The sequence below is a fragment of the Phyllopteryx taeniolatus genome, chromosome 16 (genome assembly GCF_024500385.1).
Source record: "Phyllopteryx taeniolatus isolate TA_2022b chromosome 16, UOR_Ptae_1.2, whole genome shotgun sequence".
Taxonomy (NCBI): domain Eukaryota; kingdom Metazoa; phylum Chordata; class Actinopteri; order Syngnathiformes; family Syngnathidae; genus Phyllopteryx; species Phyllopteryx taeniolatus.
The window spans coordinates 21,097,772-21,117,337 of record NC_084517.1 but is presented as its reverse complement, the minus strand read 5'-3'; the positions used below and the strand labels follow the sequence as shown (position 1 = coordinate 21,117,337).

Sequence of the window (19,566 nt, the reverse complement as noted above, 5' to 3'; positions counted from 1 at the left end):
CTCAAGCAGGCGTGCTGACCACAAAAAATAAATCACCTTTTGTAATAGTTTTTTACACTGCAGTGAACCCCCGCATATTCGCATTTTGGCATTTGTCCATGTGCTGAATTTTTGAGTTTGCGCGATCTCCATGTGCTTGCGTGAGTTTTCTCCGGGTATCCCAACTTCTTCCCACATTCCACAAACACGCACGTAACGGTCGTTGAAGACTATAAATTGCCCATAGGTGTGATGTGGGTGTGAATGGTTGTACCGGCCTCTCGCCCAAAGCCAGCTGGGATGGGCTCCATCCGACGACGCCAAGACCGAAGACCGCCGTTGTTTGTGACTGCAGCAACCTGGGCTCTTCATGTTTTAGTCTCATGTCTGCTTATGGGGGCTTTGATGTTGGCTGTTCACAGTGAATACCTGATGCCTGCGAGGCCTCAGCTTGCTTTGAAGTTGCTTCCAACACCCACATGCTCTTGTATTGCTGCCTGCTGTAAAGTTTTCATAATAATAATAATAATAGTAACAATATCATTTTTTTGACAGCCCCGGAGAAAGCCCCCACCATTCTGTCTGTAACGCCGCACACCACCACGTCCGTGCTGGTCTGCTGGCAGGTAATGGGAGTAATAGTAACGCCGTTACCACAGGCTGTTTGTGTCAAACGCTGATGATGATGATGATTTTTTTTTTTTGTATGTAGTCTCCCTCTGAGGATCACATCAACGGCGTCCTGTTGGGCTTCAGGGTCCGCTACAGAGAGTTGTACTACGACCGAGTGCGCAGCTTCACCGTCCGCGCCGTGAACAGTCCCTCCCCCAGCTGGGCCGACCTCACCGGTGAGTCTTTAATTGCTAACACTATGGAACCTTAAAAGTCGTACAATTCGCAATTCAGCAAAAAAACGTCGTATAAGATGAGGTTTGGGTTGGGTAAAGGTTGGACATTTATGATTGTCGTATTCCCAGATTGTTTTCCAAGCAGTTTGAAAAAGAAAAATCCCTTTTAACACACCCCACACCACAGGACAATCTTTTTGAGACCTCAGACAATCGGGCTTTTGCTGATTTCGATCTAAAGTGGAGAGAAAATGCTCAAGTTTGGTCCGATTGTCGGTATGTGTGTGCCCAATTTAAGGATTTCTGATCATAATTATTGAATAAATTAAACATTTACGATTTTCGGCCCCAACTGTTTACCAAATCATTCATAACGCATCCCACACCACAGGATAATCATTCGGAATAATATTTCAGCGATATCCGAGAATCCGATTTTGTGATCAGAACGGAGGAAAAATGGTTACATTTGGCTCAATTGTTGGTATGTTCCTCGCTTCATCGTATATTTTGAACAGGTTAAACATTTACGATTGTCATACCCAGCCATTTTCCGAGCCGATCAGGGTGGAAAAATAACTCTTAACACACCCCACGCCATAGGATAATCGCTCAGGATAATCTTTCGGGGACACCCAAGAATTGGGCATTGATTGACTTTGATCAGAAGAGAGCAAAATGCTCAAAGTTACTCTGACTGTCGTTGTATGAGTACTCCACTTAAGGAATCGCGATTGTAAATATTGAACAGGTTTAACATTTACAATTTGTGGACCTTTTCTGAGCAGATCAGGGAGGGAAAAAAATCTCTCTTTACACACACCACACCACACCACACAGTATGATCGCTCAGGAAAGTGTCAGAGGCAGCTGAGAATCGGCTTTTGCTGACTTTGATCGCAAGGAAGTAAAACTGCTCGAATTGCGCCCGATTCTCAGTACGTGTGCTGAGGATCCGTTGTAATTAGGCAATAAAATAGTCTGACATTTTTAGCTCCACATCCTCGTTTAATGTGAGCAAGTGCGCAAAGTGTGTTCCCTGATGCCTTGAACACAACTTCTTCTTCCCGCAGCTCCTTACAGCATCAGGAACTTGAGCGAATCCTCGCTCACCCAGTATGAACTTGACAGTAAGTTTTAAATCTCCTTTTATGGACGTCGCCCCCCCCCCCCCCCCCGCCCCGCCTCCATCTGTTTGCGTGCCGTCGACCGTATTTCATTGCCCACAGAGCTCGTCCCACACTGTTGTTGATTCTCATGTATGTATGTGACTTTAATCTGCGCAATCTTCCCTGTCATTATCTTCCAGTGTTTTCATCCTTTTTAATCACCCACCCCTAAAAAAAAAGAGAAATAAAAATAAAACATCTCGTCCCCTCAACAACCCCATCCTTTCATCAGCCCGCCTTTATATATTCCCACCACCAGCGTGTGATGTCGTTGCGCCACGGGCGCTCTCGCGCTCGTGTCTCTCAAGACTTCTTTTATCTTGCTCCTCTCTCAGATTTGAGTAAACACAAGCGCTACGAGATCCGACTGAGCGTGTACAACGCAGTGGGGGAGGGTCCGAGCAGTGCGCCACAGGAGGTCTTTGTGGGCGAGGCAGGTGTGTCTTCTCTCATTACGCAAGGATACATTTTTTTTGTTTGTTGCAATTGTGACTACTAATGCAATGCTGCGTCCGCCATGTTTGTAGTGCCAACTGCGCCGCCCCAGAACGTCGTGGTCCAGTCCTCCACCGCCACCCAGCTAGACGTCGCTTGGGACCCCCCGCCGCCGGACGCGCAGAACGGCGACATTCAGGGTTATAAGGTATCATCTCCTCACCTTGCTCCAAATTGGCCAAACTTGCGTCAACAATCGGAAATTTTCCGGGCGTGGCGATTATAAGCGCTAACGAACGGATGAATGGATGGAAACGTTCCGTGGGAATTATCAGGAATAAACCAGGAATTTATATTTTTTTTCTTATTAGGGAACTTAAGTATTGTTGCGGAAAATGTTTTTTTTAGCATTTTGAGTGGGACGTTGTTGGAATTTCGGAATGGAGTGGTGCATTTTTGTTCATTTTTGAATGGGTGAGGTTTGGGGGATGAGTAATATTTAAATATAATTTTAAATGTGAAACTTTTTAATTCTTATATTAAATTCATGGTAAATCAATGGGAATAAACCAGTAAATTGAAGGTTGGCTCTTAATAAGGAACTTCAATTTAGTTGGGGATTTTTTTTATTTTATTTTTTATTTTTTGCGTAATCTTGACTAAAACAATCAGCTTTGTTTTTTTTATTCAGCAAGTACAGTTGAACGCAAAAAAAGCCATTGCCTGAAAAATGCAAAAAGGCTTTGTTGGTATTTTTGCCGATTTTTAAGTGCTTTGGGACGTAGGCGCGAGTAATTTTTAACTCGACGTTCATGCTTTTGTTCTCCGATTAAAAAATGGGTAGTTCAAGTAAATCTCTTGCAATGTCGTGCTTTTTAATTGTATTATTTAACATGGATGCCTTCTTAAGAAAGAAATATTTATATGTATGATTTTTATTTCCAAAAAGTCCAAAATTCCCCATCTTAACTTCCATAATGAACATTTCCAGGAAACTTTCCGTGAATTTCCTGAAGACTTTGCGGCCTTTTGCAACGCATCAAGAAAACGTTGGTGTTTTCCCGCAGATTTACTTCTGGGAGTTTCAGCTGCAGAACGAGACGGAGCGCCTGCGTACGCTGTTCCTGCCCGAGTTGGGCGTGAAGCTGAAGAACCTGACGGGCTACACCACCTACATGATCAGCGTGGCCGCCTTCAACGCGGCCGGCGACGGCCCCCGATCGCTGCCCACCAGAGGACGCACTCAGCAAGCAGGTGACTCTCGTGGGCACAGCGACCAGGCCACAACGGGGTTTGGTCATTGCAATACAGGGCACATAGTACGCATTTTTTCTCTCCCTTTCAAAGAGTTCCCAAGTGTCTTTGACATGATTCTCTCTCAATACTCCAAAGGAGGTTATTATCAAATTTGGCTTTTCCATTGTCCACTTTAAGCAATAATTGATATATTGGAAGGAAACCACTACCAAAATTTTCTCTTAGAATTCTTAAAAGCTCCATGTCCATTTAACTTAATATTTTAGGGAGTGCGAAAAAAATGTTTTGTGTTTTAATGCACAAACTTGTTTTTATAATTAGACAACACCAATATCGATATTTGATGCCATGTGTCGATACTGTCTCGCAACATACGTAAATATTTTGTCCAGACCCACTTTAATAGCAAATTGCTCAAGAATAAAAGTTTTTAAAAAAAAAACTTTTTTTTTTTTAACTTCATATCACTTCATGTGGTGCCTTGAGATACGAGTGGTTCAACTTTTGAGTTTTTCACCATACAAACCGTTGTTTGGCCTATTTCTTGATTTGTAGTGAATGATACCAAACTTACTTCACAACAAGCGATAATTTGGCAGCTGGTGAACAATTATTATTATTATTATTATTATTCCCCAAAAAAGAGAGGCTTCAAGCAGTTTAATGCAACTCTCAGTTAAAGTTTTCTGTCTAATTAAACATAAAAAAAGAGAACTACTGATTCCTGTTGTGTATCTAAAACAACCACATAGCTTCACAGTAGTAAAGTCTGTTTAGCCTAATGCTAACAAACAATGCAAAACGGCAAAGCATAGCATCATTCTCGCCGTTTTAGAACTCTTTAAGCAACGGATCGTTGATCACAAATGGTGGGGTCATATTTGATTCATTCTCGGAGAAGATCAACAAAAATTACTTTAGCTTATTAAGAAGCTGTGACGTAGCCATTTATGTCCAAATATCTGTTATAATGCCCCAAAATGGAGCAAAAATTTAATTCTATTTAATTATGTCATTATTGTATGTCTTTATAAAGTACAATATTATATAGGGTGCTATTTTTCTTCGTAAAAACCACATTACAAGAAATGTTTTTTGTAAGGTTGCAACGGATTAATGGGATTTCATTTCATTTCAATGGAGAAACATAATTTGCGATACTCGTGCTTCAAGTTACGAGGGTTGTACATTTACATATTAAAGTCGTAAATGTATGCAGTATCTTTTTTTTTACTCAAAATGGAGAAAAAGCAGGTTACTTATTATTCCCACGGGCCAGTTAAAAACAAGCCCGGGGCTGTACTTTGAACACGCCCGGTCCAAAACAAACAGCACACATTACATTGCTGCATCCTGACGCTGACGTGACTTAATGCGAATGATTAAAAATTTGGAAGAAGTCGAAACCTCGGGAGCAAATCAAAACAATGAATCAGGCGCCGAGTTGGAATGCAAGGCCAACGTTGTGAAACACGTCTTTTCTCCACGACGGCGAGCTGGCGGCATTGTGGATTGCTGAGCTCAAGGTTACGCCGTTGTCACTTCGCGGTGTGTGAGGAAAATAAATGAATAAAACAGGACAACAACCTTCAGCCTTTACAAAATTTCAAGTGCTCTTATTCACTGGAGATATTCTCACCTGTTTCGCTCTCTGTTCTACCGAATTACATAAGCATTGGTTAAGACACCCATGTTGATTAACATTTGGCTCCAAATTGCACAAAGGCATCTTTCTTAATTAGCTGGCACACACACACACACACACACACACACACACACACACAGACAGGAACATAAAAAAGTATTAAGTGTATTGGGCTGTGTCACAATCAACAGTTTTTGGCTCGCCGCGCCACCGCAGGGCCTCTGGGACGAGATTCAATGCTTTTGTTCACTTTTTATGCACCCAAATCCCAACACCCACCGTTGAAGCACGAGTGTCATTGAAGGTCACGTGATCTGTTAGTTTGTTCTTTAAGCTCACTGTGCTTTCAAAATTTTTTTAAAATCAATTCTGAAGGTATTTGTGTTTTCGCACAGTGAAACACCGCAAATGTAAAAAATGCAGTGCAGTTTTCTGTCCTTTTTCCCTTTTACGTAAAGTAAAACAACAACGAGGCGCTCTAGGGAGGCCACACCAGCCCAACGCCTCGGTCTACACGCTAGCTGTCAAGTCAGACTTTTCCCCCCAAAAACAATTCCCCCACACTTTGCTATTCCACCTTTCTCTGCATGACGTACGCACACTCACGGTGGACAACGAGGCGCTCTGAATCGACCACGCCAATGGACTATACGAAGAGTTAATGCATTTTCGGGGCGTTGGCATCGCTAGCTAGCAAACTGCACGTTGCAATTGCGCTGATAACTGCTGATGTGAACGAAGGGGTTCAACTCCTTATACAGTGGGGGAGGGGCAACTCAACTACGTCACTGGGCCCTGTTTTAGCCATGCCCCCCCTCCCCCCACCCAAAAAAATAAAAAATAAAGACAATTTAAATGGTGAAAGACAGTTTAATTGTATATTTCCGCAATCGAGGACTACATAGTTCTTAGTCCTTGCATGTTTTCATCAATGATGATGTTTAATGTATTAAGAAATGAATCTCTGAATTCACTTGAACTACAGGAGTTGAATCAATACTTTTTTTTTTTTACCCAAGTATTAGCACTTCAGACTGTGATTACTGCCTTCTGCCACCCCTGATGCTTTGTCTTGACACTCTGAAGCCTGACCATTATTGAACGTCTCCTCTGAAAGCCCCCAGCGCTCCCGGCTTCATCCACTTCGGTGAGCTGACCACCACTTCCGTCAACGTGTCGTGGGGCGAGCCCAAGCGGGCCAACGGCATCGTGGAGGGCTACCGGCTGGTTTACGAGCCGTGCACTCCGGTCGACGGTGAGGAACTCGTTAAGTGCGCCCGGGCTTTCCACGCTCCACTTTTTTCTGTGATTTAGCGCCGCACTAGCCCGCGGGGTCACCGTCATCTTCTAAAAGTCCCGCTCGCGCGCTCTGTCTTTTTACAGACAGACAGCATATGCGGCGTTTATGACACGCCGGAGAATATACGACGTATTCTCGTAAAAACGTATGTGCGGTAATATATCGTGTGCGGCTCGCTCTCTCTCCTTAAGGAGAACATGACTAATAGCTGGTTAAGTGCAGGTGCCGGAACCAGATTGTTAAGTAATTGGGGGCAAAGGTGGAATGCTGAGCTGAGGTTGCTCGGGTCTCTCAACTAATTGTTTCAGCATGAAATATCTTTCAGGCGTAGTTTTCCTGATTAGCGATGGGCATTTTCATGAAGCTCCTTGAAGTTTTGGGGAAATGAACAAGGAAATAAGTGGGCCGTGTTTTGGGGCCTTCTGCTATTATTGTTTATGGCAGAAAATATGTAAATACTGTAAGTCAAATGAATGACTGTAAAGCCAAAAAATGTATACACTTTTTCATCTTTATCTAAAAATAAGTTGCTATTTTCAGTGCAATTTGTACATTTTTGTCAAAAGGTTCCATGTATTATTTATAGGAGCATAACCATCCACTTTCTGTTGTGCTCTTCCTCATTATGGTTGCGGGTGAGCTGGAGAACATCCCAGCTGATTTACCTTGGTACACACCGGACGGGTTGCTAGGCAATCGCAAGGCACATATTGAAAAACAACCATTCGCGCTCACATTCACACCTAAGCACAATTTAGTCTCTAATGAACCCGACATGCATGTTTCGGGGATTTTGGCGAAAGCCATAGAAAAGCATGCAACAGTGCTTATCATTTGAGGCTAACAGTCTAAAGGTTCCCGGGTCTGAATTGCCCCTCCCACATTCCCGAAACATGCATTTTTGGGTTCATTGAAGACTCCAAATTGTGCATAGGTGTGAATGTGAGTTGGAATGCTTGCTCACAAGCGTTAGAGAAAATGTCACATAAATTCGACAGCGGATATTGCTACGGGTTTTGAATGTCCACTTGTAGTCTAAAAATGTGTGTAAGTCCTCGATCTCTCGCAGAATGGAGCATCTAGAGTCTCTTCTGTACAGACTCCTCTGCTCGCACTCCAGGTGTCAGTAAGATAGTGACAGTGGACGTGAAAGGCAGCGCCCCCCTGTGGATGAAAATCAAGGACCTGGCCGACGGCGTCACCTACAACTTCCGCATCCGCGCCAAAACGCTCACCTACGGGCCCGAGGTGGAGGCCAACATCACCACGGGGCCCGGAGAAGGTGAGGCCCTTTGTAACGCTTTGAGATTTTCAAAAGTGTCCATCTTGTCGACACTTTCTCACCTCCGGATGACCTCCCCCAAGGAGCGCCAGGCCCTCCGGGAGAGCCCTTCATTTCTCGCTACGGTTCCGCCCTCACGCTGCACTGGACCAGCGGCGACCGAGGCCGCGCGCCCATCACGCGATACGTCATCGAAGCGAGACCGTCTGGTAAGCCGAAGAACAAAACAAGCCTTCTCCGTCGGCCGGCCTGCTGATTTCTACCAACGGTGGCCAACGCGCGAACGAATACAAGCACTGAGCAACATTTACAACACTAAATGCTCAATTCTAATGTATGATCCATGAAATGGTGTAAATTTATTCCCAACAGTCTATTCTTTTGACCGCACTGCTTCCAGTGCTTGCACACGGCCCGCCACTGATTTTGACCTTTGTCATGCTGTGTTCAAGATGAAGGATTGTGGGACATCTTCATCAAAGACATCCCCAAAGAGGTCACGTCCTACACGCTCAACCTGGACATGCTGCGAGAGGGCGTCACGTACGACTTCCGCGTCATCGCCGTCAACGACTACGGCTACGGCTCGCCCAGCCTGCCCTCGCCCTCCATATCAGGCAAGCCGAGTAAAAAAGCCAAACGCCCCACGAGTGGCGCGTAAGTCGTCTTCGTATGTCTCGCTCGACGTTGTTGTTTGTTTCCAGCCCAGAAAGTGTCGCCGTTCTACGAAGAGTGGTGGTTCCTGGTGGTGATCGCGCTGGTGGGCCTCATCTTCATCTTGCTGCTGATTTTTGTCCTCATCATCCGTGGACAGAGTAAAAAATACACCAAAAACACTGATTCAGGTAGGAATTTTCTGTCTAGTTTTTGTTTACCTGTCAAAATGGTTATTTAGTTTTGTACCCTCTATAGGCATACAGTTAAATTACACATTGAAACGATCATGGCATATCTTTGAAAATGGAAAGAAATGACACTAATCAGATGTGTTACAGATCTATTCTTCCATTTTGAAAACAGCGTTTGAGCTCGGTCCCTGGGTTACCGAGGTCGGCAAACAAACGGGCGTCGGCGGGACTCGGGTTTGCGCGAGCCCGTAAAGAGGACTTTAAACCCCGTCGACCCCGGCCGGTCCGGCTACCGTCAGCCTGCATTCACCCGCTGTTTGTTTTACCCGAAGCCTGCGCACAGACTGAAGTCCACTAAAAGTGGCATTTTTCAACCGTTGTAAAGTACACTTGAAGACTTTTCAGAGCCTTTTATGGCCTCCGTGACCAACACACAATTTATTGCGTTGGTCTATTTGTTGATAGTGCCCCCAATCATTTTTAAAGGACATTTTTCAGACAGTTAAACAAATCTGCCCTCCCGTTAAATGACTTCGTCTTTGACCATTATCGTTTTAGTTGAAAATATTCACAATTGTTTTGTTCTGCCAGCAAAAAAAAAAAAAAAAAACACCAGCATGTCCTTAACCCTATTGGAGGCTCTAATGTTTAACAATGGTTCATTCCAGTTGCGCACAGGAATGTGCAAATTCAAGTTATTATCCTCGCCTTGGTGGTTATGCTGTCATTTTGTCAGCAAGTTGACACAAAAAATGTCTTTACACTTTGTGGAGGGGTCGCCAAGGGAGAACCCATCAAATGTTGGCTTCAATCTTTTGTGTTTGGCATTTTACATGATTTGTCTTTTCAGTGCACGAATATTAGGCTGTGTTGACACTTGTACTGTAGTTTAGCCCTTTGGTCCTCTGGTTCCAAAATGAAAGCATTTTCTTTGTTTACACTTGAGCTGACTTGCTTGTTTGGTGCCCGCCGAAGTTCTGATAACGAACTGCAATTTCAAAGCGACCGCACGCGAGTTGGTTTTAGTGTGACAAAATTCGGGCTTTGTACATTTTGAACCGATGGAATGCTGTTTATTGTCTGAAAAGTGTTTTAATGCCACATTATGGATCATAAATGAGTTCCAGTAATCTGTGGGGGATTGGACCCGAGCCCTGGCGCGACCAGTGAAACGCTGCCGCCTCCCAAGGATTGTGTTTGCCTATATATGCCACAAGGTGGTGCCGAAGCACTACTTTTCTATTATTTCTTTCTATTACTATTGGCTCTGGCTTGTGTAAATAAAAGCTCCTCCCCTCACTTCAATATAGCTCTTTGGCACCAGGCTGCCAGAAGATGTCGCCAAAGCACTACTTTTCCGTTAGAAAGGGCTTTGGTGCCATCTTAAGGTGTTTGAGAAATGTTGCGAATTTGCATGTGACGAATGGCGACTAGGCGTGAGAAGACCATTGAATTTGCTCTGTCGACCTGCAAGCCTTCTCACTCGCTCTCCCGTCCCAGGCAACCACTCCAACTGCACAGCGCTGCCGCTGACCCACGGCGAGATGGTGCGCCTGGACGAGGGACGCTTCCCCTCGCTGGAGCTCAACAACAGACGGCTCTCGGTGAAAAACTCCTTTTGTCGCAAGAACGGCATCTACACACGGTCAGTCGCCTGAATTCATTTCCTGCATTCACAAAAATCCACCCCACCCCCCGCCTCGGGCTGGAACATCTCAAATGTATTGTTTTCTTTTCTAATGATGAGATATGATTCTGACGGGGGATGAATTACACGCTGTTATGTCTTCCTCTCGTCCCTCCCAATACTTCCTCGATCTGGAGAGAACAAACAGAGAGCCTGAAGGAGCCCAGCTGCCGATTTGGGTCCTCCCTCTTCCTCTCCCATCGTTGATATTCAGCATATGAATGTAGCAATCATTCATATAAGGAGAGCAGCACAATAGCAGCTAATTAGCATTCCTAAGCTTCGCCGTGTCCTCTTTGTCTGTCCATCACAGCTTTGGACAAAGTGCGCACTTGGGGCTCAGAGGAAGACATTTTCCGGAATTCCTCCGTGTTGCAATGCGGCAAGAATTCAGACGAGCGTTTGGTATGCGAGCACATCCTTCCACTTGCCAGCTGGACATTGTCAGCTTTGGTCATGTTTAGGTAAACATGAGATAAGAGTTGTTTCCAAATCCTTGTCAAGAAACTTGTTAGCACTTGTTGTTTTAGATCACAGTTTGCAACATTTTTTATTTTTTATTTTTAGCCCATCACACTAAACGTAGTAAACATATACAGTAACTTAGCTAAGTGAGTAAACACCTCACATTTTTGTTAATATTTGATATCTGTTCATGGGACAAAAGTGAAGTGCTTTCCCTTGAAGATAACTCAACACACAGTCATTAATATCTAAACCGCTGGCAACAAAAGTGAGTACACCCCTGAGTGGAGTCTTCCACTCCTCTGCGACGATATCACAGAGTTGGTGGATGTTAGAGCCTTTGTGCTCCACCACCGTCCTCAGTAGGATTTAGGGTTGAGCTCTTGAGCAAGGCGCGTTCAAGTACTGCCCTGCGGCCCAGTTTGCGAAGCCAAAAGGCATCGTGCTCTGCTTCAGTATGCCACAGCACACGTTGGCATTCACGGTTCCCTCCATGAAGTGTAGCGCCACATTGCCCGCAGCGCCAAGACACTCGCACCGCCATGCTTGACTGGAGGCAAGACAAACTTGTTTTTTGTACTTCTCGCCCGGTTGCCGCCACGCACGCTCGTTCGTCGCCATCTGAACCACAAAAGTTCATCTTGGTCTCATGGGACATCACGGACCGCAGGGCATCATGCTTCCGGTAGGCTTATCAGTACCATCAGCGTTTCTCCATTCTAAACAATTAGACTTTGCGGAAGACTTTGACTTGATGCAAGGCAAGGGAAGACCGCATATCTCTCGTTCACGTACAACAGCTATAAAATGATGAGAGTTTGTAGAGCGTTCTCCTTGACCAAGGAGGCGATGAAAGCGCGTCGTGACGCTCTTTGAAGCGCGCCAGCCTGCCGCTGTACTCCTTGCTAATGAGCGGACCCCTAAGAGAGAGATGGGGGGGTCCCTGTGGGATTTTTGAAAGTGGGGGGAGGCACCGAGGCACGACGTCCTACACAGTCGAGCCGAGAGTAAAAGTTTAAATAATTCACAGCTCGCTGACAGTATTTTGTAGTGTGAGCTCGCGAATGGCGTTGTTCCTTTGAAACATCCGGCCCTCCTAACGTGTTTTCTTCCTTGGGTCCGCTCACTCAAGTAATCCCCTTTAACCTAAAAGGAGATGTCCCTTTGCTGTGTCAAGCTTCACACGGTCGCTGTCAGATTGCGTCTCCACAAGATTTAGTCCCCGCACGCGTCTCATTTCGCATTGCACCGTGACTCTTTTTTTTTTCCCCCTCCTCATTTGTGTCATAGTCAAGCTGCTCCGCTTCATGAATTAATATTTCACTTGACGTGGCCGTCCTTTTATGCTCGTCTGCTCTGCCCCTGATCATGCAACACTTTGCCTTCTACTTTCATCACAATGCTACTTCTTTTCCAGCACTCCTCCTCTAAAACGAGCTATAAACGTAACGATAATCGGGAAGAATTTGAGCCTTTTTTTTCCGCACGTCAGCAAAGGGCACATTGTCAAATGTATCTAAAGGATTATCTCGACGGATCGTTGTGTGGAGATATTTTTCCTCCCCCGATCTGTTCGGAAAACGGTCGTGGCTGACAACTGCAAATGTCAAACCGGTTCAACGTTTACGAGGGCAAATCCTCCAACACCGAGATTGGCTGCGTTCTTCTTCTTTTGATTTTCTGGCAGTCTGCATGCCCTGTGGCACCATACCCCCCGCCCCCACAGGTCAGTCTTGGTACTACTACGACAGACGCGGTTTGAGGGAGAAGCCTCGCGATTGGCAGTGGAGATTCCGTACCGTTACGAACGTGATGTGCGCGCCACCTACGATAATGTGTGAGGTCGCTCACGTTGAAGAAAACGGTTAAGATGTTACAAATCCCAAGCGTGTCGCGTCCTGATGTAGCTCGCTCACGAGAGCGCTGACCTTGTCGTCCCGAGTCAATGTTTACTGACCTCGAACGCATCATCATCCCAGTGGACGGAGAAGAAAAAGAACCGCTCCTCTCATCTTCACATTAAAGTCTTTTACTTGAGTGGTGTTCATGAAAGGACTTGAAGCTAATATAATGTTGTGTTCAGCGGCCACGCTCAGTTGCGCAGCTTTTCTGCAGGAGGTAGCAGGGAAACATTAGTTGACTTTGGTTCTAGTATTTGTATTTGTTTATTTTCTTCTTCTTTTTTTTTTTGCATTTCAAAGCGCTCTGCGTTCCCTTTGGACATGACCGCAAATGGCTCATTTGGATCAAATGTGCTGTTTCTGCTTAACGGAACAGTTTAGTACTTTATTTTGAGGATCAAATCAACTGGTTTTTGGTGTAGTGCCAAACGCACTCTGGTGAGGATGTGAACTCAGCTCAACCGATGCAAATGAACAAATCACGTTTGACACCGGCTGGGCACAAATTTGATTTGATGCCAATATATATCAGATATTTTGTTTTTTTGTGGGGGGGGGAGACTGTCTATTTTTCCATGTGCATTTCAAGTGACACATATTCAATATGGGAGTGTTTACATTGATGGAACACATGAATCTACCCACATAAATTACTCCACAAATGTCAACGCAAAAGTAAACAACAATACATCAATAATTCAAATATTAAACGTCACATAGCGTTTAGTTGCCCTGGGCTCTCACGATTCATTTAAATGAGAGTAATGTGTCATCAAGCGTCGTATTTCGATTACATCAAGTTCGTACTGACAGGGTGTATCCACATTGGAACATATCCGATCTGGAGCAGATTTGATCCGTATTTGGGAGTGGCCTGATTCCGAAATCCTTTTCTATGTATTTCTTTTTTTTTTCTATTTACGTCGCTGCCATGACGCATATACGGATTGTGCCACATTAAAAAAAAATTTGACTTTTGTTACTTGAATCGTGCAACGTAAAGCCGGCCTGGAAGGAAGTGAACCGAACCGATCGAACTGATTTGGATTAGTGAAATTCAACTATAGGTGGAAAGTCCCATGACTTTTCATCTGTGTAGAACTGGACTCCACTTGTCGTACTTGGTTATTCCCACTGAACCTCCTCTGGATTATGAAGATATGGAAGCCTTTCATCCATCATCTGTGAGCGGTGTCTGTCACAAGATTGACGGAGCCAATTTATGTGTACTCGAGCATCAAAGCGGAGACATCAGAAGGAAAACCTCCCGAAGGGCGAAAACAGGATTATAGAAAGACCTCGTCTTACACATCCAGCCGTCGTGCGTCTTTCGGTTTGTGTTTGGCTCACTCTTTCTGTCGTTTCTCTGTCTCGTATGTCAGGTCACCGCCGAGGCCCAGTCCTGGAAGTCTGCACTATTCCGACGAGGACGTGAGCACCAAATACAACGACCTAATTCCCGCAGAGAGCAGCAGCCTGACGGAGAAGCCCTCTGAGATCTCAGATTCTCAGGTGAGCGGTGAATAAAGAACGCGCGCAAACTCTGCAATCCGTGCCGCCCTCGAGCACCGTTGCCACCGAGTCAGCAAAGTTACAGTAATGCAGTGTTGTTTTATGACGTGACGAATCGTGCTGGCGCCCCAAACGACAGTCGTGGCCCAGTGTGAGCGGGCCTTGGGACGGCACGAGGCCGTCCGTAGCGCGCTTGAGCACACTTGCCACCTGTTTGACTCGCGCTGGACCGTGCTCAAGCACAGTTGATGTCTTCATTCCGGATTGTTCGAGAAGCACGAGCACCCCATAAGCATAAGCGTAAGCGTGGTACACCTCACTAGCAATACCTCAAGTCCGGATCGTGTGAAAGCTCAGGACCATTCTGAGGAAGGATACACTTCACTGGTCCCCTTAAGTCTGTATTTTTTCACTTGCGCCAAGACGCCGTAGCACACTCCAGCACATTTGATTTGTTTTCAGTTCCGGATTGGTTGACTAGTATGAGTGTGCCGTACTATACTCAAGCACAGCGGGTGCCGTATACTTCCTCGGCCCCAGCACACGTTACCTGAAGTCTGGATTGTCTGACTCTGAATTTACAAGCACGGTACGCTTCCTTGAGTACTCTGTACCGCATTCAAGCGTGTGCTGTACTTGAGTTGATTGGGAACATTTCGCTTCCAAGCGTGCGCCATACCATACTCGAGTGCTGTGAGAATGGCCCGGTTATGGCGAGCAGATGTCTCCCACGGGAACGAACCGTGACGACGATTCCCACATGCCGACTTACATTAAATCATCTCTAATTATTTAACTTCAAACAGGAAATGTAGCAAGCTTTTCGGCGCCACATTAGGAGTTTGTGGCAGGATGTGGGAGACATTTTTATTCTTTTAGAGACGTTTCCAAACGGGAAAGAAGGAACGCGATCGGAGCGCGTCGGCCGCTTTGTCTGCTTGTTCCACTTGTTGTTGTCTTTCCTCGGCGCAAGCCTCCCGCTGTTTACCCGCCACTCGTGCAAATAGATGTCACGTCAACATCAGTTAGCGCCGCGCAGCAGTAAAATGCCGAGCCGCTCGTCAGGAGCTCGCAAACGTGTAAGGTGGAGCCTGATTGCTCTCCTTTAACTGTTTGCGTTTCTCGGCGCGCGCCGTACCTCGGAGCGCAATTAAGCGGCAACGATTCCCCGTATTAATCCTCCGTGTTGTCTCGCACGCATTTGTGAATTGGACGTTATATGCCCAACAGGAGCGATTATCTCTGCTCCATAGATCGCCACAGATCGTTGGATTCATACGTCACGAGTTGTCCTCAAACAATCTGGGATAAATGTGCTGGGGAAACTCTCACATATTCGCGCTCAGCAGCTTTTGTGATCAGGCCAAAGCGATAAAATCATGCATGCATCTTGGTGCCATGTTGAAGTGAGTTGATGAGCTTCAACTAGTGCTTTTGTCTTTTGTCTTGTGGTATCTTGGTCCCAAAGAACAATGTTGAAGTGCATTAGGGAGCTTCATGTAGCACTCTGCCGCCATCTTGTGGCATCAATAGGCAACTCTAAACCTTTTAAGGGTGCCGCTATCCGCCACGAATAGCGGGGGGGGGGGGGGGGTCCATTTTCAATGACTTTTCAGCCTTTTCCTGATCAACTTTAATCATTCAAGCAGTATTGCGCAATGTCAGAGCAAGATCATTGTATTAGTTATTGTCATGTTTTCAAAGTCATAAATCAGCTTCTGTTTTTAGCACGTTTAAATCTTTCATGTTCAATTTTAAACACTTAGCTATTATTGCACCGTGCCAGAGCAAGAACATTAGCATTAGATATTTTGAATCATATCTTACACAAAATGGCTGTGTTTGATGTGTTCCAAGTGATAAATTAATACTTGCTTCTGTTTGTCAGCACTAATCTTTATTTTTGATTCAAACGCCGTGCTGATCTCAAATCCATAGCGATGAAACGTGCCATTTACAGGGATCCATTATTCATTACAGTGGTTTAAAAACCTGTAGTTCACAGACCAGCTGCGCGAGACCCTCTTCCACATCTACTTGTTCAAAAACGTACTTGACGAATATATTCGTCGGTGGCATTAAACGGTTGGATTCCGGTTGACGAATACAAACGACCGCAGCAGTGAATGAGTTATCAGATCTATGTTTCTTTTCAAGGCTTTACCTGCGATTTTCAACCAATGGCAAGAACCCAACACATTTCGACTGCCCGAAACAAATCAGTATGATGTTGTTGGCTCCGCAGGGCAGCGACAGCGAGTACGAGATGGACCAAAGCCGGCAGAAGACGCACTCCTTCGTCAGCCACTACATCAGCGACCCCACCTACTACAACTCGTGGCGGCGGCAGCCCAAGGGCGTATCCCGGCCGCCGGCGTACGGCTACGCGCAGCCCGAGCCCCTCGCGGAGCAGGAGTCGCGACCGCATCCGCCCCCCGTGCCACCCCTGCCCCCTCTGCCGCCTCTGCCGCCGCTCGTCCCGCAGAGCGCACCGTCCCCGCAGCCGCAAGCCCAGGGCCAGGGCGCCCCGTTCAGGCCCAAAGGAAGCCGGACTCCCACCCCGTCCCTGCTGTCGTCGGAACCTCCCAGCCAGCACGGCGCCCTCTACCGGCCCCCCAGCAGCCTGGGCTGCGCCGCCGCCGTCCCGCCGCCCGCCGCGGGCTTCTCCTCTTTTGTTTGAGGCGGTCGTTCAAAACGACGCCCTCTCGACGACTCTTTCTTTTTGTTTTCAATATTCCGCATCGGCGGCGTCTTTCTCCTCTGCCGAGTGTGCGTGTGTTCATCGACGTGATGTTTATTTAATGAAAAAGACAATCATTTCAAGGGTTTTATTTGTCACTCCAGTTGAACGCCGTTTCAATTTGAATACCGTGTTATTGTTTCACATGAGAGCTTTATAGGTGAGGCCACCCGCTCGGATGGATGTAAAGAAAAATCATTTAAAAATGAAAGAACAACAAACGACTGAAAAAGAGGCAGCGACAGTGGCTGCGGCCCGCTCGACTGCCTTCTCCTTTTCCTCACTCGGCCTGATCGTTGTGTTTACGATATGTACTCGTCTCATACTGTTTACCGGCTCTTTATATGAATACGCTTCAAGCTGACTAGTCACATTCAAGCATCGTGGCACCTTTTGCTGGTTTTTGCGGGGGGGGGGGGTTGATGTGCCGATATGTGTGCTGCTGCAGTAGATAGCTATACGAACTATAACTTTTTTTTTTTTTTTTTTTTTTTTTTTTTTTTTTTAATGAAATGTGTGTCTTTTTGCTGTTATCTTCATCACAGACTGAAAGAGCAAAAGCACAAGTCACGGCAGATCGGACGATGTTACAAAATTGCAGCTGCTGTGTCGGAGGACACGTGGGAATTTAGTAGGAAATGGTACAAAATGTTGCGTGGAAAATGTGACAGGACTGCTCAGGAAACACCATGCTGCACAAAATACAAAAACGTAACGGGCAGCATGGTGGGTCGGTGGTTAGCATGTCTGCCTCACATTTCTCATGTTGGAGGTTTGAATCTCAGACCTCCCCATGTGGAGTTTGCATCTTCTCCCCATTGCCTTCAGCCCACTTCTCGCCCATAGTCAGTCAAATTTAAAAACCTTATACATTTTTCTGGGGGGGAATCTTAAATGGTGAACGCTCCTTAGCTGGTACAATTTGAAACGCAGCCCATAATTTTGAGAAAAATTAGTACCGTACTCGGCGTACTTGGATAATGTAATTTTTTTATAAAAAAATGTAAATAAAAAATTCGACATACGAGGTGCATCTGCAATGCATTCCGCCGTTGTCATGATACTTACTCTTAATATTTAAATATTATTATTTATTGGTAAATGTAGTTTTACGTTGTAAGGTAATTAAGAATTTCCATAATCTCCCTGAACGTTCTCAACTCCTTTTTCCATGCTAGTGTTGCGACAGTGTAGACTGTTGCGCAACTTCCTAATGTTGACGTACCGAGACTGAGTCAACAGCGCCTCTGCTTGTTGCAACCAAGTACTGCACTCAACAATCGAGTCTTGACGATCGATTAAGATGTTATTATGCCCATCCCTCGATAAAAATGTTGAAAATTGGCTTAAAACATTGCACGTGCAGTTAATAAAGCTGTTTCATAACCTGAATAAGTTGGTCACATCTTGAAAAAGATCGTTACGGGTCACGTGAAGGGATTTTATTTTTTTTTTCTTTGTACAAAATCTGACTACATTCCCATGACAACCGGCGCGGCAGATTTTATCGTGTTGGTAACAACAAGGTTGCAAAAAAAAAAGATGTTCATGTATGCTTACACATTTTCTACGCAGCATCACTGAGGACTCGGGAGTCCCACTGTACAGTTGTAAGATTTTCCACCACTCGTAATCTACAAAGTCATTCTAATGTGAACGCCACTGCTGTATACGTCGTCAGACATTACGAATCGATTATGATAGCCCTCTAAAAATAAATTATTTTATTTTTCATGTCTCTCCTTCATACCTCGCTGCCATCTGTGGGATGGATCAGACCTTATCTGTTCTATGTTCTAAATGACCTGCGAGGGTGATGTGGTGCAGGCACGCCGAAGCTAAAGGAGGGCTTGGGATTTTTTTTTGGGGGGGGGGATCGAGGAGGAGAGAGCGCAAGGTTATAATTGCCTTATTTCTGGCCGGAAAACATCGATCTGAAGCAAGGCAGAAAGAGGGCGGGAGGGAGTTGGGGGAGTGGACGGGGGGGAGCCTCTGGAAGGTTTTAAGCAAATGCTGTGACACTGACGTATTGTGCATTTTCGTGCCAGAATTTAAAACCGTTCCCTGGTGTCTTAACATATAACATGTCGGAGGTATGCTTTGTCAAAATATGCCGGGGATCAAGAATTGCGGTACACTTAATTGGGGACTGAACCGACTAGCTGACACGTCCACTTTACCGCTGCGCAATGACGATAACTTGAAGTCGATTAATCACCAATCACGTTTTTGGCATTAACAACTAAAATCAGCAGTTGGTCGGTCGGCGCAGCAAACTAGCTGCGGTGCCTTAAGCGTGTGGAAATATTGAACTAAAAATATGACCGGTAGCGGGGTCACTTGCAAAATATGCAAAGCATTTGCAAACTCCCCTACTGGAGAATTCTTCTCTAGACTCGAACATCATTAAAACTATTGGCTGAAAACTGCACCTGTTCACGCCTCTGTGCTCTTTCTGTAACACCCAAAGATGGCTGCCCAAAGGCCCTACTCCTTCT

At 45.6% G+C, this 19,566-nt stretch overlaps 1 protein-coding gene across 2 annotated transcripts in view; it reads left to right on the top strand.

Annotated features, from left to right (window-relative positions):
- Window positions 1-18,800, top strand: part of LOC133466046 (protein sidekick-2-like) — a 127,068-nt gene extending 108,268 nt beyond the window's left edge. Inside the window, exons 33-46 of one of the 2 annotated variants that reach the window (XM_061749362.1) lie at window positions 535-605; window positions 692-827; window positions 1,901-1,957; window positions 2,332-2,433; window positions 2,524-2,639; window positions 3,499-3,685; window positions 6,451-6,588; window positions 7,754-7,915; window positions 7,999-8,124; window positions 8,368-8,532; window positions 8,620-8,760; window positions 10,264-10,408; window positions 14,199-14,328; window positions 16,574-18,800. In XM_061749362.1, coding sequence (XP_061605346.1) covers window positions 535-605; window positions 692-827; window positions 1,901-1,957; window positions 2,332-2,433; window positions 2,524-2,639; window positions 3,499-3,685; window positions 6,451-6,588; window positions 7,754-7,915; window positions 7,999-8,124; window positions 8,368-8,532; window positions 8,620-8,760; window positions 10,264-10,408; window positions 14,199-14,328; window positions 16,574-17,008 — 2,111 coding nt within the window. In that variant the 3' untranslated portion in view covers window positions 17,009-18,800. Of the gene's footprint in view, window positions 1-534; window positions 606-691; window positions 828-1,900; window positions 1,958-2,331; window positions 2,434-2,523; window positions 2,640-3,498; window positions 3,686-6,450; window positions 6,589-7,732; window positions 7,916-7,998; window positions 8,125-8,367; window positions 8,533-8,619; window positions 8,761-10,263; window positions 10,409-14,198; window positions 14,329-16,573 lie in introns of both variants that reach the window. The other variant, XM_061749361.1, reaches the window with a different exon arrangement.
- The last annotated feature ends 766 nt before the right edge of the window (window positions 18,801-19,566 follow it).